This window comes from Anolis sagrei, chromosome 5, assembly GCF_037176765.1.
Source record: "Anolis sagrei isolate rAnoSag1 chromosome 5, rAnoSag1.mat, whole genome shotgun sequence".
In the NCBI taxonomy this organism is placed as follows: domain Eukaryota; kingdom Metazoa; phylum Chordata; class Lepidosauria; order Squamata; family Dactyloidae; genus Anolis; species Anolis sagrei.
In genome coordinates, this window is record NC_090025.1 from 61,858,868 (window position 1) to 61,884,972 (window position 26,105).

Genomic DNA, 26,105 nt, shown 5'->3' on the forward strand with positions numbered 1-26,105 from the left:
CAGCCCTCCGGCAAGCTTGAAGAATTGTGGCAGCTAAGGAAAATGAATGACAGCAGCAGCCATTTGCTACTGCTATTAGGCACAACATACTGAGATGCACTGCACATGAGGTCACTGAAATTTAGTATAAAAATGGCCTTGCATGTATGTTTAACACACACCTGCATTGTTTTAATTAAAACAAAAATGTTTTCACCATAGCTAGCAAAGAATTATTATTTACAGTATTTGTATACCGCTTTTCTCACCCTGAAGGGGACTCAAAGCGGTTCATTGTGTCAAGAACGTCTTGACACAATGATACCCTCAAATTAGTTATTGGTCTTTGAATCAACAATGGATCATTGAAAGATAAGTTCATTGTGTAATTTGATTGAGGATAACACTATAAAACAATAATAGCGTATTAACTGAATATGCAATTGATTTCTTCATCTTTAAGGTATTGCAAAACGCCTTGCTGATTTTGTTGCTACAAATTAACATGTTCAAACTGATTACCACAAATGTATGAAATATGAGTTTAAAACATGCTGTTCAGTGTATCGTTCAGCTACATATTACACTGAAAAAAATCAGTCATTAGTTAAAAGCATACTGAGAAGCAAGCCAGATGGAAGACTTGGTTGGAATGTAAGAAAGGGTGTTTAGCATTTTCTACAGGTTTAACCCTTCCTGTCCAACTGTAGTAGGGAAGACTTTACTACAAATTGATAGCAGCCATTTTGGAGAGAAATGTTAGCTCAAGAAACCAGCATTGAGAAAGCTTACAACCCTTTATTTTTCATTATTACAGTTCCAGTAGATCCAATTAAATATAGTGGCTTGAGCATGGACTACAGCTCTGAAGACCAGGGCAACCTTCCTGTTCAGCTGTGGAATCTCACTGGGTGACCTTGGGCAAGTCACACTCTCAAAGCCTGATTCAGAGGCAACACAATGACAAACCTCCTTTGACCAATATTGCCAAGAAAGCCCCCAGATAAGTTTACCATAACTAAAAAAAAAAAAAACCTTGAAGGTGCACAACACCAACCAAGAGCACCAACAGCTCCAGGATCTATTGGCTCCCAAGAAATCATTTTTTTCCTTTGTAAAGCATACTTTGGGTCCCATACAAAGGCCAACACATGACTCTCCAGATGGTGTTGGACTACTTCAGCAACATCTTCAGTTTGATGGGCTTAAGTTTGCTGGACTACAACTCCCCTGACTCCTCTCTATAGGCTACAAATTCCCCATAACTAACTTTTGGGATTGAATTATAATCTCTATTCAGTTTGCTTCCAAATTAATAGTCTTTTGAAATCTGTTTTATATGCTGAATGACATTTTGCTGCATGGGCCATATTAATTTGCTGTTCGGTTTATTATTGTGCATGTAAACCCTCACTATAAATGATAACAGTACATCCCCATTTAGTTACAGGCACTAATATCTTCTGGAATAGAAAGGCAGGTCCTTATGCATATGAGGAGTATTCAGCAATTCTCATATAAACCATGAAAGGATGAAGATTTGGGAGTCATGTGTCTTAAAATCCCATGTTACGTTGTGAAAAAATTCATGCAGAGTGAGTTAAGAAAGAATAGGCTACACACTACCTCTTTATATGGATTTCTAAATTACCAAGCCATTACATTACAAAGGATGAAAGCACACACTATATAAAGAAAATCAAAAGGCATATTTTTTAAAACTTTCATCTTTCAGGCATTTTGAGCAAGGAATACATTTGCTTGAACTGTGTACATATCACAGTGCTTTTGAAAACATTAATCTTTTTGTGTTAACACTTCAGCTGAAATCTGTGCATAAACCAACTGTTATCTTATACAACCATAATACTCATTTCATTTGTTGAGAAGATGGTGTGTTCTGCAGAACTAGGAACAGATTTTCTTAATCTGTGATTGTTCCCCCGCAAGTCTCATAAACATCTGGAAGGAGGAATGTTTTCCACAAGCTAAGAATTGCATCCTGCTCCTTCCATTGTATTGTTCCTTGTGAAAGAAGTATTACAAACATGCTATTCTACATAGCAGCCTTCGAGGTTGCTTCAAGTGAAAAACCTCATGCCACACAGCCATATCACCCCGAACATCAAGGCAGAAAATCCCACAATATCTGCTTTGAATTGGATTATCTGAGTCCACACTGCCATATAATCCAGTTCAAAGCAGAAAATTTGGAATTTTATTCAGCTGTGTGGAAGGGGACTAAGAGTGCATCTACACAGTATATAATATATAATACATCATAATATATTTATTACCCGCCCCTCCTTGCAGCTCGAGGTGGGGTACAACATAGTTAAAACAGTGAAGTAAAACAAAGCACTATTAAAATACATATAACATACACACAGGTTAAATGAAGGTTAAAATTAACTGACAAAATGCAGGTTAAAATCTACAAGTTTAAATTGACTGGAAAGGCCTGCTAAAAAGGATAGGTCTTAAATTGTTAAATTTCTTAAATTCTGACAGCTTTCATTTAGCTGTCGAAGCTCTTCCGGCAGGGCATTCCACAGTCTTGGGGTGGCCAATTAAAAGGTCCTCTGGGTGACGGTCACCAGTCAAGTTCTGACTGGCCGGAGTTGCCACCCCTCAGAGGACCTAAGTGTGTGAGGTTGATTGTACAGGAGGAAGTGTTCCTTTAGATAACCAGATCCCAAACCAAGTAGGGTCAACACCAATACTTTTTAATTTGCATAGAAACTACTTGGCAATCAGTGGAGTGACTTTAGTATTAATGTAATATGCTCATTCCTGGATGTTCCTGTAGTAGTCTGGCTGCCATGTTTTGAACTAAGTTTCAAAACTTGGTACAGAGGTAGTTCAGTGTAAATCACATTGCAGAGATCCAACCTTGCGGTTGCCAGAACATGCACGACCATCTTTAGGCCTCTAATCCTAGGAAGGGGCACAGCTGATGTATCAGCCAAAGTCCTGACCATCACATCTACCTTGGCTGACACTTGGAGAGATGGATCCAGGAGCATTCCCAAGCTGCAAACACAGTCTTTCAGTGGAGTATAACGCCATCTAGTACAATTAATGCAGGTCTTATGGAATCCTGGAATTTGTATTTTGGAGAGGTACAGACACCAGTAGACAGAGAACTTTGTGAAGCTACAACTCCCATTATTCCATGGCATTGAGCAGTGGCAGTTAAAATGCTGTCAATTTGCATTAGATAGATCCCTTCCTTCTTGCTACTTGTCCTGTTCTGATATAACAGACGCAACTGCAGCAGCAAAGTGTTGTGGCCAGCGGGGAGCAGTGGCAGCAACACAGGGAAAAGCCATCCCCTTTCCTTGAGATGAATATGAAGAGACTATGGTGTTTATCTGGACAGGGGATCAGGCTGCATTAGCCACAATCCAGCTATCTAGACTGCCACTGCCACTCTCTGACAGTCAGTGTTCTGTTGAAATACCTGGCTACTATGGATTAACACAAGAAAACACAGAATACTCACCAAAAAATTGTGTACGACGTGCAGGCAGCCAGCTCTGGGTTTGCAATGAGCCTACTTTCTCTTGTTCATGTAGACTTCCCCTAATTTTCTCTCTTTCATAGTTTTGGTATATATATCCAAACGAGAGCCATGCACTGCTTACACAATTGCAATCATACATAACAAATGTGAGAAAGTAGAAGTGGGATCCCAATAGAATATCACATCACAACAATATACATCCAGCACTGTCTTCTAGCATAACTATGGACAAATTGTTAAAAACAAAATTCAGTCAGAAAACTGAAAAGACATACCTAACTTTATAATAAGTCCAAACATATCCAAATAATTCTGCCCAAAAGGTGCTCCTCTCTATCAAGAGTGATCTGTTAGAACCGACTCAGATTATACTATAATGAAATAGATGGGATTCTTTTGTCATCAGATGATGCTAAACAAGGGCTACCAAAATGTGAAATAGACCAATCATCATGAAAGTGATCATCAAAGATAAATCAAAATACAACAATCAGTACAACACACTGTCAATCAACTTGCAGCCAAATCAATCTGAACATTACATGGTCAGTGCATCCAGCAATTTACAGCAAACTAAAGCAGATCAAAAATATAGATGCCAAAGTGCAGTAAAAAGAAATCAATAAGCTGAATAGGGAAATATATATGTCAAGTAAATCTTGACAATTGTCATGACATTGGGTACTCTGTGCACAGGACTTAGAAAATGAAAGACTTGCTCCACAGCTCACTTTTATGTCTAAAATCCAGGCACTAGATTTATGTATGCATGGATCTATGTCTAAGGATAATATTAGTTGGATTGTCAGCCAACATGGGGTTTTTGTTGTTGCACTAATTCTTCTCAAACAATAATTTATCATGTGAGTACTGTCATCTGTGAAATAAACTTAAGATACAAGGGAATATCTTGTGTGTCCTCAGGGCATTTTCTCTAACTCTCCAGGCTAGCAACCTCAAAAATATATACTCTATGCATAATGAAGGTGCCAAGAAACTTTCATATTTTTCAAGTAGGTTATCATTTTTACAGGTAGAGAAGCCGTGCATGTTGCTGAAGTGAATCCCGGTCATGGATCCTGTTGACTCTTTCCAGCGTAAGACTGGGTCCATGCATTTTCCTATTTAATAATGCACAAATGTAAAGATATGAACTATTCTCGATGAATGTGGTAGTTAACCCAACACATTTTATGAAATGAAACAAATGAGCATCCCTACAAGCAATGAAGTGAGTAATCATATTGAACACGCTAATGAATAGCTGGCTGGGTTTGGGAGCAATACTGGGACTTCTGTACCCTCCAGCTCTAGAGATAAATTAAATCGAAACATGAACCATGATGGAAAGGAGAAGGGAGAGCAATGCATAGATCTTTATTAGGTCCTACCATCAAAAGAGCCATAAAGCTGCCTTTAGGGCATCCTACTGAATGAACCACTGCATATTTGATATAGCCAAGAACATGACATAGGATGTGAGGAATCAAGGCACGCATTTCAACAAGTCGACAAGATTTTAAAATAATTTTTTTTCTGAGAGCAGTCTAACTTGCTATCTATCTATCTATCTATCTATCTATCTAGATAGATAGATAGATAGATAATGAAATCAGTAATACCATATCCTAAAACCTTTGGTGAGGTAAAACAAATCTCTGAACTGGGAGGAGTGGGGGTGGTAGCTACATCACATCCTTAAATCCACTTCTATAAACCCATAAATCCTAAACATGAGGTTCGTTCTAGTCATTTTGTTATTTGAGTTAGTTTTTTCCATGAAAGACTGCCACTTATACACTGATAAGAATGGCTAAATTGGCCCTTGAGATTTCCATAATCAAGGTTCATCGTTTTAATATATATGTAACATAGGATATATTGTCATTGCAAATAGCTGTAAAGTCATGACCTCCATGATTCTCAAAGTGTCAAGCTTTCACTAGCTACCAAGTACCAGAATAGCCTGCAAACTCTGAATGGCCCTCTAAATAGCACAGAACTCAAAGTTTCACACATTACTAGTGTTCACTGAACTATTGATTGGGAAATCGTGTTTTTCCTAGTTCTGGAATTCACCAGCAATCATGATCTGTCACTGTGCTGGTGGAGGATTCTAGAGTTTTAATCCCAACTGTAATTTTTCCAAGGTCTGGCAAACACCACTTTTGATTTTCTGCAACAACAAATAAGCAATATGTCACATGTGAGGCCGGGCTGGCTAGAAACTATACACCTAATTCCCCCTCTACCATTGTTTCTGAGCCCTTCAATGTAAAGAAATGTTGAATCCAGTAAATGTGAATCCTTCTGGAAATGCAATTTTCCCACATCTGGTTGTAGCAACAAAGAAGGCTGGGAAGAAGGCATGGTTTGCCGGCCTCTGCAGGGAGATGTCCGCATTAACTGTAATGGCACCACATGCCAGGACATGGGGAAAAGGGCAGTGGCCTACTTAGGCAACCCCACCCAACATTCTACCTCTTTGGATTTTGATGATCCACCCTCCTGTCTCCTTGTATGTGTAAATCTACTCATCACTTTAGGGCAGGGTGACCAAAATCATCGAACGACTGGAGAACAAGTCCTATGAGGAGTGGCTTAAAGAGTTGGACATGTTTAGCCTGAAGAAGAGAAGGCTGAGAGGAGACATGATGAAGGCCATGTATCAAGATGTGAGGGGAAGTCATGGGGAAAGGGAGCAAGTTTTCTGTTGCTCTGGAGACTAGGATATGGAACAATGGCTTCAAACTACAAGAAAGGAGATTCCATCTGAACATTAGAAAAAAGTTTCTATAAGAGCTGTTCAGCAGTGGAACTCTCTGCCCCAGAGTGTGATGGAGGCTGCTTCTTTGGAGGCTTTTAAACAGAGGCTGGATGTCGAGGATGCTGTGAATGCAATTTTCCTGCTTCTTGGCATGGGATTGGACTGGATGGCGCATGAGGTCTCTTCCAACTCTATGATTCTATGATACTAGGGTAAGAATTTTGACTCCTATTTAAAAAAAAATTCACCTACCCTACACTGGCAGGGAAGAGATGGAAATTGGTCTGAGTTAGACCTACTGCCCCAGTTGCTCCCACACCAGTTTGCTCCCCTTTCGTTTTTGCTCACTTCTAAGAAACAATTTAAATATGCAACAATAAAATTGCTGTTCTTTTGTCTAATATTTGTGTCTAGCCTCTTTATTCCTGTGGTTGGACAATAAACTACAGTAACGGTAAGAAGCCACCATCTAGAATATCAGATCAAACAAAATCTTCTGGTTGCTTGTGTCCTTTTTAGATCTTAGAGATATAATCAGAATTCTATTCAATGTTGGCAGAGTGTAAAACTCTGCTAGCATACTTCTATTGAGTTTCACCTTCTGCCCAGGGAACAACCTTACTTTGAGGCACTAGAGCACATTCCATAGTCAAATAATGGCTGAGTTGGACATCATTCCTTGGCAGTAAAATAGTATCAGGATAATCCCTGGAACATACATATGCAGAGGGAGGTATTGGATAGCATCTCCTACAGCCATCAATAAATATGTACACCTGCATCAATAAGTATGTATGCCTAGAGGATCACCTTTTCCCATACAATCTGCCCCTTGGGATCCTGAGATCCTCTGAGGGATGCTCACCCCAACCAGCCAGGACCTGACTAGCAGGCATCGCCCAGAGGACCTTTTCATCTGCCGTCCCAAGATTGTGGAATGACCCGCCAGAAGAGTTCCAACAGCTAAATCAGCTGTCAGAATTTAAGACACAAATGAAGACCCATATCTTCCAGCAGGTCCACAAAGTCAACTTGAGTTTTGGATTTGCATTCTATTACCATAGTAATTTTAATCTTTGTACCATGTGTTTTGGTGTATGTATTTTATAGTAGTGGTGTTCTGATATATGTATTCTGTTGCACATATTTTATGTTGACATGTTTTTATTGTGCTGTACCCTGCCTTGAACCGTTAGGAGATGTGGGTAACAAATACATCATTGTTGTTGTTTTTGTTTGTTATTAATTGTTGTTGTTGTTATTATTATTATTATTATTATTATTATTATTATTTGAAACCCAACAAGATGAGTCCACAGTAGACACTCTGCTGGCTGTTGTATTGGATCACACATCGGACATTTCCCAAATGTCTAGGACTGTGTGATGAATTGGCGAATAATATGTGCCGATCCCAGTAAGGTGGCCTTTTGCAGCTGGCAGATGGTAATTTTGTCAGCGTTGATTGGGTTTAAGTGCAGGCCAAGGTCTTTAGGCACTGCATCCAGTGTGCCGATTACCACTAGGACCACCTTTACTGGCTTGTGCCAGAGTCTTTGCAATTCAATCCTTAAATCCTCATATCATGTCAGCTTTTCCAGTTGTTTCTCTTCAATCCTGCTGTCACCTGGGATTGCAACATCGGCAATCCATACTTTTTATAACACGATCATGAGGTCAGGAGTATTGTGCTCCATTATGATCACCATTATTATTATTATTATTATTATTATTATTATTATTATTATTTAGGATCTGATAGCTTTGATGGGTATATCAGTCTTGTTAGGAAGTTGCTGGTGAATGCCGGAAACTAAGATATACATTGTAGAAATAAATAATATATATTAATTGCATCTCCCTCTCTCCAGTCCTCTCTTTCTCTCCACACTGACACATACTGTGTTTGTCTCTTGCTACATCTTCACAGAATAGACATGGATAGAAGATCTTCAATAAAGCGGATTCCTTCTTATGTCACTGCCCTACTTTCATACTGCATCACATGCAAGCACTTAAATGTGGCTACACACAGGATTTCCATTAGACACATTAGACACTCAGAATTTAAATAGAGACCATTTCTATATTTTATCATATCTGCTGAATAAATTATTCATACCTCATTTATGAATGCTCCACTTAAAAGCACAATATAAATAAATCACTATAAGACAATGCAAGTCAAAGGGAATTCAAAGGGAGGGCTGTGGTCTTCTATATTGAGATTTTCCCATGCTTTCAAAACTGATTTGACAATACAACCTCCTTTGAAATCTAAATACCTGCTATACATTTCCTGAAAATTGCTCTTCATTGCTATTTGTTGGTTGTATTCAAAAGCAGCTGACAGAAAAGAAGTTTTGTAAAGAACTGACATTGTGCCATCTACACCCAAGAGTTCAGTGCAAAAACTAACAAAAATCCAAGCATGAAAATCATCTGAAGCTCCCAAGTGCTTTAGAAACAGCCAAATCAAACCATTTATTTACAGCAGAATCTCAAGAACTAGAAGATGTAGCCCAGGGGTCCTCAAACTTTTTAAACAGAGGGCCAGGTCACAGTCCCTCAAACTTTTGGAGGGCCGGATTATAATTTGAAAAAAAAATGAATTAATTCCTATGCACACTGCACACCTTATTTGTAGTGCAAAAACACTTAAAATTAATACAATAATTAGAATGAAGAACAATTTTAACAAATATAAACTTATTAGTATTTCAGTGGGAAGTGTGGGCCTGCTTTTGGCTGATGAGATAGGATTGTTGTTGTTATTGTTGTTGTTGTTGTTGTTCTGTGCTTTCAAGTCATTTCAGACTTAGGTTGACCCCGGGCGAGGGCAGGGTAAATGACCTTGGAGGGCCGTATCCGGGCCCCGGGCCTTAGTTTGAGGACCCCTGATGTAGCCCTTCTTTATTAAGCTTACTAATCTTACTGAGCAGAGTAACAAGCCTCAGATTTAGTTGAAAGACTGGAAATGACTTCTGAATGCAAGGTGCTACAAGGTTTATATGATATGAACAGAAAATAGCCACCAAGGAAGAAAGTTCAGATCCACCATGATAAATGGTGGTAGAAATTGAGAACAACCTTGATGATGGATGTGGTGGAGCTGTCAGTCTGTCTAATGCTCATAGTCATTGTAGTAAGAGAGTGTTGTCGTGTAGTGTTATTTTCTCAAAAAATCAGACCTCACTCAACAAGCTGATGTTTGATGCTATATAAGCAATGCTACCTATTTAAACCAAATTTACAAGAACTAGAAAATATGGGAATGGTCAAGGTAGCATCCATTGGCTTTCACAATGTTTACAACAAGACACAATCAACTACACTCACAAGCAAGGGTTTGCTGGGCTGCAACTCATCCTTGCATGCTGTTTTTTCAGTAGGTATGTGAAGAAATATGCCAGAAAATTATGGAAAGCCAAGTAGGCTTTCAGGAGCATACAAGAGGACCTTTACGATGTCTATTATACACATGCTGTGGGCTACTTGGCATTAATTTATAGCATTTATGTCATTTACCTGCTAAAGACAGCATACATGAATCTATTCCCAACTCCAGCTAACAATTGTTCAGTAACACAGAGCAAGCTGATAGAGAAAGAGTCTCCCAGTGAATTTCATAACTCAATGGAGCCTAGAATCTGGATTTCCCCAGTCTCAACAAATGACTCCATTATTAAACCAATGTTCATTACCCAATAATTATAAACCACGAAGATATTCAGTGAAGCAGAAGTTGATAATTGGTATCTGATAAATCGTTGACTGTTTGCACACCATCCTAAATTCAATCCACATTCTTTGGTGCTGTCCAAGAAAAAAGTGTAATGAAATCCTTATGAAGTGGATGATTTATTTAAAATGAAAAACTAAAATATCAAATGTACAGCTTACCTAAACGGTGGCAAGTGAGATGCATGTTAACCAAGCAGATTTCTTCCTCTCTCCCTGTCCTACTGCCCATATCTGAAAGGTGTAAACACCAAGTAGGCAGAAAGAAAATTAAGTATATGTCTTATGCATTCAAATTAAATAAACATGGGAAATGCATAACCTTAATATGGAACAAATTCCTGACTATGTAGAATAGTCTTCTCTTAAGAACTGAATGCAAAATACATTATGGAAAACAAATGAAAAATCAGCCATAAAAATGCCAACAAACAAATGAAAAATCAGCCATAAAAATGCCAAGTAACTCAAGAACTGCTAAGCAATAGTTTCCAACCACTGGATTGGGTGCAGAAACTCACTTCAAGACTCTTCATAATCAGTTTCCTTGTGTTGTGCCAACTCTATTCCTATTTTATCTGAATGTACTATTGTGATCAAAATAATCAAATTGGGGGTTCTGGATAATGGATTATGGAGCTGAGCCAGATTAATTCATTACATCTACCTTCATAAACTAGTAAATTTAGTATCAACTTCACATGTGTGTGCATGTGTGTGTGTGTATACTTCTCCTTACTGCTTTGGCTTACCCCCCAAAATTGCAAATAATCTCTATTGTGAGCTTACACATCCTATACATCCTGATTAAAGTGCACCTGTGGGAAAACCTTTTTAACTTTGAGACAAAGAGATGAAATTCTAGAATGAGTTAAGAGGCTGTAAAATGCAGCTAATCCAAACATTGTAATTCAAATAAGTCTTATTAAAAAATCAAAGGCAAACTCACCGAATCAGACAAACAAGAGCAAGAAATGTAATAACCTTAGAGATGTTGTTCAACTAAAATTCCTGTCCAGTCTTACATGGTGTGGTCTTTGCTTAGAGCTTATGGGAGCTGCATTCCAGCACATTCCCTATCCTTAAACCTGATTTGTTTCAGTTTGCTAATTTAAAATCAGATAGATCAGAAATGTTGGGGAAAACCAAGGAAAAGGCAATGGTTTCCCTTCTAATATGAATCAGTGGAAGAAATTTAATAGAAAGTTCTTCTCCCTCTCCCACTCGTGATGTTTAATCAGTCCCTGAGGAGAATCTCTGGAGATTTGGAGGCCTTTTGAGGAATGTGAAATAGAGTGGGATCAACAGTTGGGTTGGGTGGGATCCATAGTGGAAAGGGGAAAATCCATCCCAATTGGGCAGACCTGTCTCTGATTTGGGAGGAGTTCATTCTATGCAATGTGAAGCAAATAATAGGAACACAGCCTTCCTTCTCTTTGCCAGAGATTCTAGAATCCTTTTTGTCTGTTTTTTGCTTTCACATGCAGCACAGTTATGCATTAATTTTGCCTCTACAACTGCAAGCATTATGAACGTTTCAGATGTAAAAACGCTAAAACTATTATTCTCATTGCATGGATGAAAACATCCCTGGGAAAGAGGTTATGTAAGACTAATTTATAATGCACAGTGTCTGATTCAGAGGCTTCTCCCATTTTCAGCAACTCCAATAAACATATGAACATTTTGTTCATTCGGTGCCTTCCCCAGAGCTTGGAAACATTACTTTTTTTTTATTACAACCTGCACAATCCCACAACAACATGACTACATTGAATAGGATTCAAGCAGTTAAAAAAATAACTTTTTCAAACACTGGAAATCTCTCCAAGGAATAGTTCTCTGCTCACACATCCAACCCCCCCCCCCCAAAAAAAAACCCACCAGCTTCTTCTCTAATGTTATCAGCTCAACCTTGACTTAATAAACCACTTTACTGATTGTGAATTGAATAGTCAGACTCATGTATTACTAATACAAAACCTGTGTGTTGACAGATCCTAATCCTTCAGTCCAAAACAAGTGGAAGAAAAAAAGGGGAGACAACATGTAACACAGCTGCTCACAAACAAATATGGAAGCCCATTGAGTAACAACAGTACACAACAAAAGATAGAATGATCCATATAGGCATCGTGAGAGTGTGTGAAAATTGAAATTGTGCTAAATGCCCTCCACAAGGACATGCATTCATTTTTAAAGACATGTTTATTTCATATTGACTCCAAATATATATACCTATATATAATATATAATAGGCTTTCTCCTTATTGTCCATTGCTACATTTTTCCAACCTATATCTGAAAGTTCTATACCGAATCAAGGGATAAGACTGTTGTGAATCCAGGACTGTAGTTGATTAATCAACTGGTTGAAGTGTGTCATTGTATGGGTAAAAGTCTGTTTTCCAGCTTCTTTCCTTTAATTATGAATATTACAACTGTATCTCAGAAAGTCTGACTGTTGTTGACAAACTTTGGTCTAAAATAAGGACTTACAAACTTGTATATTTAGCTGTAGGAATCAGCTGTGTACCCACATCAAGAAGCTCTGGATTAAGAGACTTGCAAAAAAGACTTACAAACTTTGATTTGTTATTGATAAACTTTTGGTTTTCAAAAAGAACTTACAAACCTGTGCATTTTGCTGTAAGAATTAGTTGTTTATCCCATATAAGGAAACCTTTTAGTTTACAGAATTGCATGACGTATACTTTGTAGTAGATGCCAGTACATTGAATGTTTTAGTATTATAAGCATAGAAATGAGATACATTATTGTGAGTATATATCTGTATTACTTTTTGGTCTATAGTGGCCTTCTGCCTTTGTACTCTAAGACGTGCTGTCATATAATGACTACTATGTGTCTCCAGTAAAGCAAGATGTTAAATTTTCATTCTGCTACATTATTAATTGCTGAACGGACATAGGAACCAACCACATTGTGTTATGCTTTAATTAATTTGTGCGTAAGCTAATTGGATTTATAAACTTCTCCAGATGGGATTTCACAGCCATGCCCAATGGAACCAATGCTCCCAAAAGTTTCAAGATTTGCAATACAAGGAACATTGCTTTTGGAAAGAGCAGCATCTTGTTAACCAGATCGGTACTTCATTACTTAGGCCCCTTCCACACAACTTATAAAATCCACTGGAGTATATGGCAGTGAAGAGTCAGACAACCCAGTTCAAAACAGATGTTGTGGATTATCTGCCTTGATATTCTGGGTTATATGGTTGGGTGGAAGGGCTCTTCAAATGATTTCAAGTCATTTCAATTCAACTTCAATTCAACTTGGGCTGGGAGCACAGCTGGTTAATCAGCTGCAATAAATCACTGCTGACCAAAAGGTGGCAAGTTCAAAGCCCATCAGGGTTGAGCACCCAACTGTTAATAGCCGTTTAAAAAATAGCTGTTAAAAATTGCCCAGCTTACTGTCCACCTAAGCAGTTCAAAAAACATCTGTGAGCTGTGAGTAGAGAAATTAGGGACCGCTTAAAGTGGGGAGGTTAATTTATGACACCATAAAAAATGCCGGAGAGCAAGGAGGAAATATTATGATAAAAAAGGCTCAGTATCATAGTGGATGAAGTGACAGCTCCCCCTGTGGCCAAATCAAGCAACCTCCAAGATCCGAAGTGGAAGAACTGCTGAATGACCTCTAGCTGTCTGTATGTCTTGTATGTCAAAAAAGGCATTGAATGTTTGCCATGTATGTGTGCATTGTGATCCACCCTGAGTCCCCTTTGGGGTGAGAAGGGCAGAATATAAATACTGAAAATAAATAAATAAATATGTTATTGTTGTCCAATTACACAAACAGGGGCAAAGATTTAAACAATAACCATATAATTACGGCAGTTAAAGATAAAAATGCATTTGTCTATATACTACTACAAATGCTAAATTTACTTTTTTTAAAAAAAAAAGTGAATGATCATCTTTTTATAATGCCCATGGCAAGGGGGGAAACACTGGATCATTCTGTTCTTGTGTGCTCCTGCACAATATTCAAGGTTGGACTTCTGCAATGTGCTTTACATTGGGATACTTCTGTACCAGGCTTGAAAATTCCAATTAGTTCAAAATATGGCAGCCAGCTTGGTTATGTGAACATCTAAGAGTGAACTCATTACACCCATATTAAAGTCACTTTACTGGTCGCCAATTAATTTCCAGGCAAAGTACAAAGTATTGGTTTTGAAATTTAAAAGCCTACATGGTTTGGGTCCAGATTACCTATAGGATCGCCTTCTCTTGCACAATCTACCAAGGACACTGAGGTCCCCCAGGGGGTGTCTACTCAAGCCAACCAGAACCCGACTGGCAACCATCACCCAGGGAGCTGCCAGGCATCATTTAAACTGCACCAAAGTGGGTTTTAAAAACCCATTTCAGCATGGGTTAAAATCCATATGTACCCTCCAAAAATCTTGACTTTCCCAGTTGAGTGTCTAGATGCCATCCTGGTGACTACTAGGAGTGCACCCAGCTACCTCCCCCCCCCCCCAAAAAAAATACCCTAAAGATTTTAAAAACTATTATGGTGGTCCTGGAGTCCTCCTGATGTGGAGAAATGACATGCAGGAGATTGGGGAAAAATTGCTCCTTGCCCCTCGTCTCCTGGTGCATCATTTCTATAGTCCAGGAGGACTCCAGGACCACCGTAATGGTGACCCAATAAGTTTTTTAAAGTTTTTAGGGATTCTTTTTGGGGTTTGTGGGAAGGGTGTGTGCCATCTTGGACCTTTGGGATCCAGAACTCCAAAGGTGCAAGATAGCCGTGGGGACTCACCCCCGGGAAGTCTTACCAGGGGATGAGTCCCCACAGGCCCACTACATCATTAGACCTGTGCCTTTCAGGAAGGCCCGAATCTAATGGGGTTTCTAAATAACCGAAGATAAAGCAGGGAGTTTACCTGCTTTGTCCTGAATTAATTCCGTTTTTCCTGAGGTATCATTTGGATGCCTCAGGTAAAAGCCTAACAGAGCCCTGCATTTTGAAGCCTGTCTGGAAGGGCCCCAGATGACTTTTTAATCGGCTGCCCCAAGACTGTGGAATTGCCTGCCAGAAAAAATCCAGCAGCTACATCAGCTGCCAGAATTTAAGACACAATGTGTTCTGGCAAGCTGCCCAGACCATTTTAACTTGTGAATTTTAATCTGCATTTTATCTGTGTGTATCTTCTTACATGTATTTTTATAATGTTGTAATTTATCACTCTGTTTTAACTATATTATATTCCACCTCAAGCCACAAGAAGAGGTGGATGATGATGATGATGATGATGATTATTATTATTATTATTATTTGAAACACAACAAGATGAGTCCACAGCAGACAAGATCACTCTGCTGGCTGTTGCATTGTATCACATGTTGGACACTTCCCAAGTGTCTAGAACTGTGTGATGTATCGGCAAATAATGCGTGCAGATCCCATCTGCCTTCTGCAGCTGGCAGATGGTAATTTTGTCAGTGCCAATTGTGTTTAAGTTTAGGCCAAGGTCTTTAGGTACTGCACCCAGTGTGCTGATCACTACTGGGACTAGCTTGACTCACTTGTGCCAGAGTCTTTGCAGTTCGATCTTTAAATCCTCATATCATCTCAGCTTTTCCAGTTGTTTCTCTTCTCTATTGTGCTCCAGAACTCTGTCAGTCTGAATTCGGAAGTTCCAGAGTAGCTTGACGTGTTCATTCTCTGTAACTTTTTCCGGCTTGTTATCCCACCATTTCTTTGTCGCAGGCAGATATTATTTGTGGTACAAGTTCCAATGAATCATCTGAGCAATGGTGTTGTGCCTCTGCTTGTAGTCTGTCTGCGCGATCTTCTTGCAGCAACTGAAGATGTGATCTATTGTTTCATCTTCTTTCCTTGCAGAGTCTACATTTAGGATCTGTCGTTGACTTTTCAATTCTGGCTTTGATGGCATTGGTTCTAATGGCTTGTTCTTGGGCTGCCAGAATCAGGCCCTCCATCTCCCTTTTCAAAGTTCCATTTGTGACCCACAGCCATGTTTTTTCTTTGTCAGTTTGGCTCTCAATTTTTCCCAGGAACTGTCCATGGAGAGCAAGCCTTCTTTCATTAGATTTTATTATTATTATTATTATTATTATTATTATTATTATTATTCTAGTTATTTTTCTAGTTATTATTATTATTATTATTATTCTAGTTATGAAAACTCATCACAGGGCTTTCTTCACAAGATTTGTGCAAAGAAGGTTTTCCTTTGTTGTCTTCTGAGGCTAAACGAGAAAGGCTTTTCCAATATACACTTTGGCTTACACTTCATGGACAACTAGAAATTTCAATCCTGATCTTCTGAAATCCTAATCCAACATTCAAAATACTACCTCAAAATATTAGAAAAACATTATAATCATGACTGGTTTAATACCATTGTACTGTCTCACAATTGAAGGAGTCCTCTCTACACGCACACACAAACACACATATGCTTAGAGGTGTTGGAGAGACAAGATATAACCTTCATTCACGTAGAATGCAATCTCCATATCTGTCTCGCTGACTCTATAAAGACTTCACTGATACCTTGAAAATGTGGCTGCCACACATAAAAATTGGATCTTTAATCTTGTGCATTACAGCCGCCGTCTCTAAGAAGTGAACTGTGACTCTTCATTATACAACTTGATCCTCCGTCTCTGTACTGCTCATGTATCTATAATTACTGAATACCAAATACATGTGAGTGAGCCGATGATCTCTATGGCGAATGTTGCATTGGCTTTTGTTCATTTTGTAGTCTTTGAACTGCATTACACACAATATTCAGATTTTTGTTTTGGTTCCCTCCAAAGACAGGCGCTATCAAATTATTTCAATTCAAGCGGGTGGGGGGGGGGGTTCTCTCCTTTCCTTTCCCCTTAGGAAAATTCATTATTCATAGCTTGAGGGGTTTTGGGGTTGTTTTTGGTGGGTTTTAAGAATAACAGAGCCCTGGGCGGATTTTTTTCGTTTGGGTTTTCTTTTGAGTTTTATCTACAAAGCAAAGGTGTCGTTGCTTTTCGGTACAAAAAAAAGAAGAAGAAAAGATGCAATTGGAGCCCTCCTCTGCCAATATATTCTTTAAAGCAATGCCCCCCCCCCCCCCGCCCCACCATTCCTGGCCCTGTATTTTTGCAGCATTTGAGAACCACAGGCTGCTGACGCCTCTCTGCGCATGTTTAATCGACCACTATGGTTGCCATGCCAACTAGCAGAGAGAAGTCTAAGCCTACACTTGGTATTTCAATGCAGTGACCCAATTACTGTCTGTCAACAAATTCACTGGGACAATAGTAAGTGTAACACATTACTGAGATTAAATCCCAAAGACTGGACTATAAAAATGTCTGGAACCCAAACCTTAAAGCAGTTTCACAGGGCAAAATACTATAAATAGAGTTAGCGGTAATGCTTCCAAATCCTTCATATGTATCCATTGCTTTAAAAAGAAAGCTTCTTTCAAAACCACGCCAAAGAATTATCTCCATTCAAGGTCCCTTTTGTTAGTCGCTCGCAACAAGAAATATATATATATATCCCTGAACGCAAATGTTGCCATGCCCGCGGAATGGTAATGCTTTGTAATCCAAATGTTCTTGAAAATGGGAAATATTTAATCATCGCAGCTTTTCCTCCCCACATATAAGATCTCAGAGTAAAGGACAAATGTGTCGGTTTTGCACAACATCGTCGCATATAGGGCCATTGCAGAAATGAAATCGTAGACAATGGCAAAGCTAGTCCAGCAGTGTTCATAGAGTATTTGCTTAGAAGGAAAATAAAAAACTGCTACAGATAATTATTACAATTGTTTTCAAGAGTGTTTTGCATCTAAGCAAATAGGGACATTTTTTTCCCCAAGCTGAAACACTCTTGGCTTTCATTTAATGATCTCCACAACATCTATGTTCAATTGCACATTTCCATTGTTAACACAGACAGATGGATTGTTCTTTTATAAATAATGCAGCTGAAAAGAATCATCATGAACAATGAACTTGTTCTTGGCATAAAGCCAATCCCACACTTGTATAAATAAAACATATTAGCATATATAGTAATGTACTTTATTCATATATTAACACATGGTGACATAATCAAAAACAGGTACTGTTCCATTACCCGGGAAGACTCCTAAAAGGGCCTAGACAGAGAAGGATAGTCCATTTTATGGGGGGGGGGGGGGGGGGGTTGAAGGAGAACAACAATTTTCACTGGTTAATTCCCCTCCCCTTTCCCATATCATAAACTATGGTTGTTTCGGCTCAGATAAGGCCACCAGGCTGTTATTGAAACAGAAACAGATTTGAATTAATTAATGTGATTTAAATCTTTTAAATGTATGTAACTATTGGATTTTATTATGTATTTTATTATGTATACATTGGAGGCATCAAATTGTTGCTGGCTAGAAGCTGCCCTGAGTCCATGCCCTCCACCTGGGGGGGGGGGGGGGGGGTTAGAAGGGCGGGGTACAAATATCTGAAATAAATAAATAAAAATAAATAATTGTTTTAATGACCATGACATGGGTGGAGGGAATAATAGGAAAATGAGAAAATTGTTTAACTACTTTAACCCACTTCCCCCTGTAAAATGGACTATCCTTCTCTCTCTTGTGCCCTCTTGTGGTCTCCACCCAGACAACAGAATTGTACACAAAAACAACCCCATATGGTTAGCCCCAACCAATACAGAAAATATGCCTTTTACCCTTTTTTTATTATACTATACAGCGATGCTATGGGGTACTTAATGCTTAAGAGTGTGAACTACAGATCCCAGTACAAATCTATCCCCAACAATATTACCATATAGTTTTCCATTCAATATAATAATACTCCACCTACCGCCCACTGGAGCAGACAATACTGATGTAGATGAACTAATAATTTGGCCTGCTATGACTTTTTAAAAAATTATTTTCGCATTCTATACAAAATATTTTATCTGTACTTGTCACAATCACAATCCAGTCTTCCTAGTCATTGTGTAATGGCAAAAAGGCATCATTTACATGCTTTTTCCGTTTTTCCCAATTGTTCCATTCAGTGAAAACAGGATCACTGAACCAAGAAATCAGCCAATTACCACTCTTAGAAACTATAAATAGAAAAAAATGAAGTAAGTAGAAATATGCCTTCTTACCATTTTTTCTTGATAGAGATAAAATGAACTTTAAATTGCTTTGATTAAAGCCAAGGTAGGAAAAATACTTTATAAGGTCTAGAATATCATCCCTCTAAGAGATGAATTAATTAAGATAAGACCCTCATTTCTCTGTTCAGGATGTGAAAGAAGCTGAACAAGATATAAAACAAAATGAAGACAAGCATTTCATATGGGAAGTAATTTCAGTATGTATTTTTAGGCAATGGAAAATAATATAGGATTGTTGAATGAGTATAACAGGCTATTTTTAGTTGTTATTCTATGACTTATTAACAAGCATCACCGGAATGGCCGAGTATTGCCATAAATCCTGGTGATCTTGGCGACACCTGCCCAGGGGCTATGGGAGCCTTATGGAAAGACAAGGAGCCTGCCGTTGTCCATCACCACCATTTTTTGGTGGCCCATCAGTCATAGAACTACCCCTGGAGTAGTACTCCAAGGTGTGATGGGAGCCATGGGCTCCATGGCTGAAGAGAAAAAAAATACTGCTGCCACCACAGAAATCAGGTGAAGAGGTCCTAAGATTCCAAAAGTATTTCTTTACGAAATAATCTGTATGTCTTCAAGGCAAAAATACAACCTGCGCCACCTGTTTAGGTGATAGCAGTGGTGGAAAAAGCTATATATTATGGGGTCTTCTTTCTACTCCGCAGCTGTTCATTTAGGAACATAGGTGAAGGTACTAGCAAATTCTGGCATTCAGACAAAAGGAAGGGGGTTAAAAGGGAGGAACTGTGATATTTGCCACCACAAACTGTAATATCACTTGCCAACTTGGACCATATTTCATAAGCCTCAGCACTATAAGAGGGTTTTGCGAGACCAGTTGCTCTTGTTGCAATGGTGTAGTAACAGTGATACCATGGACAATATTGCAGTTCTTGCGACCACTGGTGGTCCACAGACCACAGGTTGGGAACCACTGATTTAGGATGACAGTATCAGGATCAATAGACTTATGATTATCGGTTTGAGGGAGGCAAAGGAGCCAAAGGGTGCCATTGCACATGTCCTGCTTGTTGGCTAGCCTTAGGAAAGTGGGTGATCACTGTATGAAAATTATGCTAGACTAGACACCTTTTTTTGGACTCAGCATGGTAGTCCTCTGTTGACCTTTTCCCACTATAAAATTAATTTTGCAAATCTTCAAGAACCTAATCTTTTCAGTTCTGATTCTCAAAGAAGGAATATAAGAAAAGAAATTGGATGAGGTGGCAGAATTCCAAATGGTTGTTTCAAAATGATGAGAATATAATTACAATTAATTCATATTTTTGGATTCTGCATCCAACTACATTTGCAGTGTGGACATATTTTTAATGTCTAAAAAATAAATGTCGATTTTATCATTGTATGTTTAGAACACCTATGCCATTGTATATAATGGGACTTGAGCATCCATGGATTTTGGGTTCCATGAGTGAAGAGGGGTCTTAGAACCAAGCACCAATGGATACCAAGGCCTACTATATTTATTAATATGACAAACAATCTCTGAATATTCAATGGATAAGAAAACGCTACAAAATTCTTGAGGACACCATAAATTTATGCGTGACTTGAAGGTATATTAGTAAACATTTTTAACAATCCACTGTATTTCTATGAGACATAGGTCCTCTTTTTAATGTGATTTAATGCTTGGATAATGTGATTTTATGTTTTAAATGTTTTATCTTATCTTATGGTGAATTGTCCTATTGATTATATGCCTAGTTATATGTTGCTGATTTGAGTTTTGGTTTGTGTATATAAGGCATTGAATTTTGCCATTATTTTTTGTAAACCACTTTGAGTCCCCCCAGAGTTGAGAAAAGTGTTATATAAATACTGTAAACAAACAAACAAAGAAACAAACAAATGTCTTTTATCCTTATCTCAGATACATGAGAAATTGCTATTATTGTATGATCATTTCATAATGACTGAGTTGGATTTCACAATTGATTCCCAGTCTTCTGGACCCTGCGCTCACATAATCCCTACTGGTTTCATACATATAGCTTATGAACTGCATCCAAATTTGATCAAACCAAAATTGTCCAAACACCGAAATAATCAAATAATGGTTTGAGAAAACTCTGCAAACCAAGATGTCAAGTTATGAGGAAACCATACGTGGTTCCTGCAAATTTTACTTTTATTTATTATGTATTTAACTGTTAATTTCTATACATTTAGCCTTTAAAAGGAACCTTGAAAATGAAAGATGGCTTGCAGTTTTTTTCTAGGAATATAGGTCATGTGGTCCTCAGGGATGGCAGGTGGATCAGCAGTTGTAAGGACAGAGATTGTAGAGCACCCTTGATTTTCCCAGTAGGCTGAACAACAGTTCTGTCACGGCTAGTTAAGCACTGGCAGAGTTGCCAGTCCACTTGGAAAACATGGACAGATACAGTTACCCTTACCTAAAAGGAAGTAAATGCTGTTTATCCCTTTTCTGAGGGATATCCCAATTCAAAATTGTCCACATGGTGGCTGAGATAGGGACATCTTTGCATTCTGATGGTTCAGCGTATACCAACATTATTAAAATATTGCTTAAAATTTCCTTCAGGCAATATATATAAGGTATATATGAAACATAAAAGAACTCCATATTTAGACTTTGGTATCATCTCCAAGATATTTACTACACTCCATATCACTAAACACACACCAAACTATATCTGGCTCATTTATTATTTTTTCTTAATTCTTCTTGCTTCTTTGAAACAAGAAAACTCCAACTATTTCCAATGTTACACACGGACATCTAGCCACCTCCCAAATCTTCTGCAACCAGATCCCAGAGAAGTTTTAATAGCTTCTAATTCACTAACCTCCAGGTCTCTGTCCAGCCAAGCCTTTTCTATAATATCCTGCACTTTCCCTTGGCCTTTTGTGAACTTTTTTACCCACTAAGCAAATAGTTCCCTTACGCTGCTTCCCTGATCGCCAACATTTATCACTCTGTATTTAAAAGGGCAACAATCTGATTAAAGAAAGTTTGATTAATGATATGAGTTTCATTGGAGTGGTCTATTAATTACGTTTCTGTAACTCTGCATAAGAGTCAAACAATATTTCAGAAAGAGGAAGCATTCTTTCATTACTCTGGGATTGCATGCATATGTGTATAAGAAAAAAATCAGACACATAAGAGAGGAGAGACATATCTTTTAAAATGGGGATTGTGAGCTAAAGGAGGGGAGAATGAAGGGGAAAGGAACCCAAATATACATGGATACAACCAGGTCTTTTATTGCACATGGATACAACCAGGTCTTTTATTGGCTAAGAAACAGAGAGAGAGAGAGACTTCAACTCCCATCATGCCTCAAGAGGAACTCAGAGGCTTATCAATGCCCACCCCACACAAGTGCTGCTGGGAAACCGAGTTCCCAGCAGAACCCTTTCTGGAGGAGAGGCCCAGGGAAGTCTTCCAGAAGAAATGGATGCTATTGCCGGAGGAAGAAAGAAGAGACGTTGTACTGTGCAGTTAATCCCATCATCTTCAGCTACTGTTGACTTGTTTTGGCTGGCCTTCTGCCTCCTCCACCCCCCCCCCCAACCCCGGATCCTGCTTTCAGGGATTTCGCAAATGAATCACTGAATTTTCCAAATCAGTTTCAGTTCAAACGGATATGTGCACAGACCTAGTTTCCAGACCTTTTATCATTTTAGTTGCCCTGCTCTGGACACATTCCAGCTTGTCAATGTCCCTCTTGAATTGTGGTGCTCAGAATTAGACACAGTATTTCAGTTGAGGTCTGACCAAGGTTGAATAGGCTTTAGTCCAAGATCCTTCAAGGGGAGCATATCGAATATCACAGTGAAAAACAAATCCGGTATGGTTTTAACCCAAGAACACAAAAAGAAATGCTCAAATCCTGACACTAGTGGAAGGCAAGAAAAACGGAAGACTGAGTACTTAGTGGTGAATGCTTTTAAGCTCCCCAGATGGACCAGAATTAACTCTGCTACAATCATATCAGACTAAGGAAGTCCCACTACCAAGTTCACTTCTGACTGGCAAAGTATGACATCATGACAACAAAATACCCTGTGAGATGTGCATCTATGTAGGACATCAAGATGATGTACCAAACTCATGTACTGCTCCATAAGCTAAAGCTAACCCAGCTGATTCTGAGACCTGGGTTGGGCATGAACAGTTTTAATAATAATTTATATAGCAAATGGTAATCTTTTAAAATAACCTGGCCCTGGAATAATTTCTTTAATTAAGCATTCCAGCTGTAGTTATAGAAATGTGCACGCTCTGTGATATCATAGCATCTCACAGCATTCAAGGAGCTCACTGAACAATGACAGCCAATGTTTAAATAGATGGTGTATCTGTGGGATTAAGTATGTATAGAATCCAATCTGCTCTGTTAAACTGATGTGGGTGCAAGAGAAAAATATACCAGCTGTCTTTAGAAATGTGAGCGAAGATACTGAAGTACTGTATATCACAATGCTTGAAATAAACAAATGCAAGTAATAAATGTCATGAGCTACTTCACTCACAAAATAGATAGCTCCTTTCAACGGTAATGATACAAAGTGAACCTGTTGCATCATAACTGCAAAGTATTGCTATTATGCTTCTCATTTACCAATAACCATATGAATATATATTTTCCTTGTCAAAATGTACAGATGATTGTCTGTGTGGCAAAGAGATGGTGTGACACAATGGATTCAAGGTCTTATGGAAACATGGTTAAGGATTAATTATGCTATTTATAATAGGCTGAAGATGTGGTCACAGCATTGCTAGGGGTGAGAAATATGTAGTTTGACAGATGGTGTAGGAGAGAGAAAATGATGGCTAAGCTGCAAACACTTTAACCATCATTATCAGAGCATACAAATATGCCCAGTGTTTAAAGCAACAAAGCATTAGACCATCTATGTGGGATATTCACTGTTCCAGCCTGAAAAATCATACATAAGAAAAAGATGTCAACAGGAGTACCACTTCTAGAGCAGAAGAATAATATCTATACTATCATGTTTTAAGGACTTTTAATTTCATTCCCATTTATTTCGGCCTTTTCCTTATTTTGCCTCTCTTCTTTCCATTGACAGATCTGTACAGCAATGCCACCCCATATCAAGTTACTTTACTGAGTGCTCTTAAATGTGGTACATGTTCTACCAGCCTAAATTTGTCTCCATAGCAACCCTGCAATAATTACCAGTGTGCATATTTCACACATAGGAGATGAAAAAAGAGATTTACTCAAAGCCACCAAGTCAATTTATGGACAAGGAAGGATCTGAATTCAGCCCATGGTTAACCATTTGTCCTGATGTGATGCTCCACAGAGGAAGCAGCTGAGGACCTCATGCAGTGCACAAAGTGTGCCCGCCTGTCCTACTAGAAAGTTTTTTTCTGGATTCTCCCATACATACGTACAAATATATCACACTGATAAACCTTTGAGGGAACCTAGAACATGTCTTTGAGTATTTATTGGACATAATTAATCAGGAAGAAAAATATGACATTCCAGGTAAACACTACACTAGCTTCCATAACTTAGTAAGGAGTTCAAATACTAGTTTGTACCATGTGTACAGAGTAATTTTCCAAGCATCACTATATATCTTTGTGTGTGTGTGTGTGTGTGTGCAGCATTATGAAAATATCCTGGTTTGTTCTGTGACTTTTTGGAGATGTGTCTGTCTTCATTGAAAATGTATGATGATTTTTTTAGTCATCAAAAATTAACAAAAATTACTAAAGTCCCATGCTCACTCACCCTTTTGTTTTAATGTTCTTCTTGTTAGATGACTTCTAAATGAGCTGTAGGTAGCTCCTCCTTTAATAACGTTAAATCCATTCTTCTTTATTCATACTGGTGCTCTTCCCTTTGGCTCTGATGCAGTCAATTGGGTCTACTTTAGCCAAAATGATAACATCAAATTTCCAGAAAGGTGATTAGATCTGGCTGTGTGGTGTCACAAAAGCCATTCAGAATAAAAACAGTGACTGTTGTCCTCACTCGGAATGAATGACTTTGTTAGGCCATTGTAATGGAGTGGATTTTCTTCACTGAAAGCTCTGCCAAAATGTATATAAAAAGAATAGGTAAAGGTAAAGATTTCCCCTTGACATTAAGTCTGGTCATGTCCGACTCTTAGGGGTTGTGCTCATTTCCATTTCTAAGCCAGAGAGCTGGCGTTGTTCACAGACACCTCCTGGGTCATGTGACCGGCATGACTGCATGGAGTGCCATTACCTTCCCGCAGAAGCAGTATCTAAAGTCACAGAACAAAAAGTCACAGAACAAACCAGGGTCTGGAGAACAAGCCCTATGAGGAGCGGCTTAGGGAACTGGGCATGTTTAGCCTGAAGAAGAGAAGGCTGAGAGGAGATATGATAGCCATGTATACATATGTGAGAGGAAGCCACAGGGAGGAGGGAGCAAGCTTGTTTTCTGCTTCCTTGGAGACTAGGACGCGGAACAATGGCTTCAAACTACAAGAGAGGAGATTCCATCTGAACATTAGGAAGAACTTCCTGACTGTGAGAGCCGTTCAGCAGTGGAACTCTCTGCCCCGGAGTGTGGTGGAGGCTCCTTCTTTGGAAGCTTTTAAGCAGAGGCTGGATGGCCATTTGTCAGGGGTGATTTGAATGCAATATTCCTGCTTCTTGGCAGGGGGTTGGACTGGATGGCCCATGAGGTCTCTTCCAACTCTTTGATTCTATGATTCTATGATTGATCTACTCACATTTGAATGTTTTCAAACTGCTAGGTTGGCAGAAGCTGGGTTTAACAGTGGGAGCTCACCCCGCTGCCTGTATTCGAACCGCCAACCTTTTGTTTGGCAAGTTCAGCAGTTGAGTGGTTTAACTCACTGCACCACCAGGCGGCCCATTGTGTAAAAAGAATACAATGGAAA

The 26,105-nt window shown here is 38.8% G+C and overlaps 1 protein-coding gene across 4 annotated transcripts in view; it reads right to left on the reverse strand.

Moving 5' to 3' along the window:
* Positions 1 to 26,105, reverse strand: part of GPM6A (glycoprotein M6A) — a 238,465-nt gene that overhangs the window by 88,360 nt on the left and 124,000 nt on the right. For 2 of the 4 annotated variants that reach the window (XM_060778691.2, XM_060778689.2), the window contains exon 2: positions 10,176 to 10,247. The exons of the other annotated variants lie outside the window; for them this stretch is intronic. In XM_060778691.2, the coding sequence (XP_060634674.1) occupies positions 10,176 to 10,247 (72 nt within the window). The remainder of the gene's footprint in view (positions 1 to 10,175; positions 10,248 to 26,105) is intronic. 4 annotated transcript variants of the gene reach the window in all.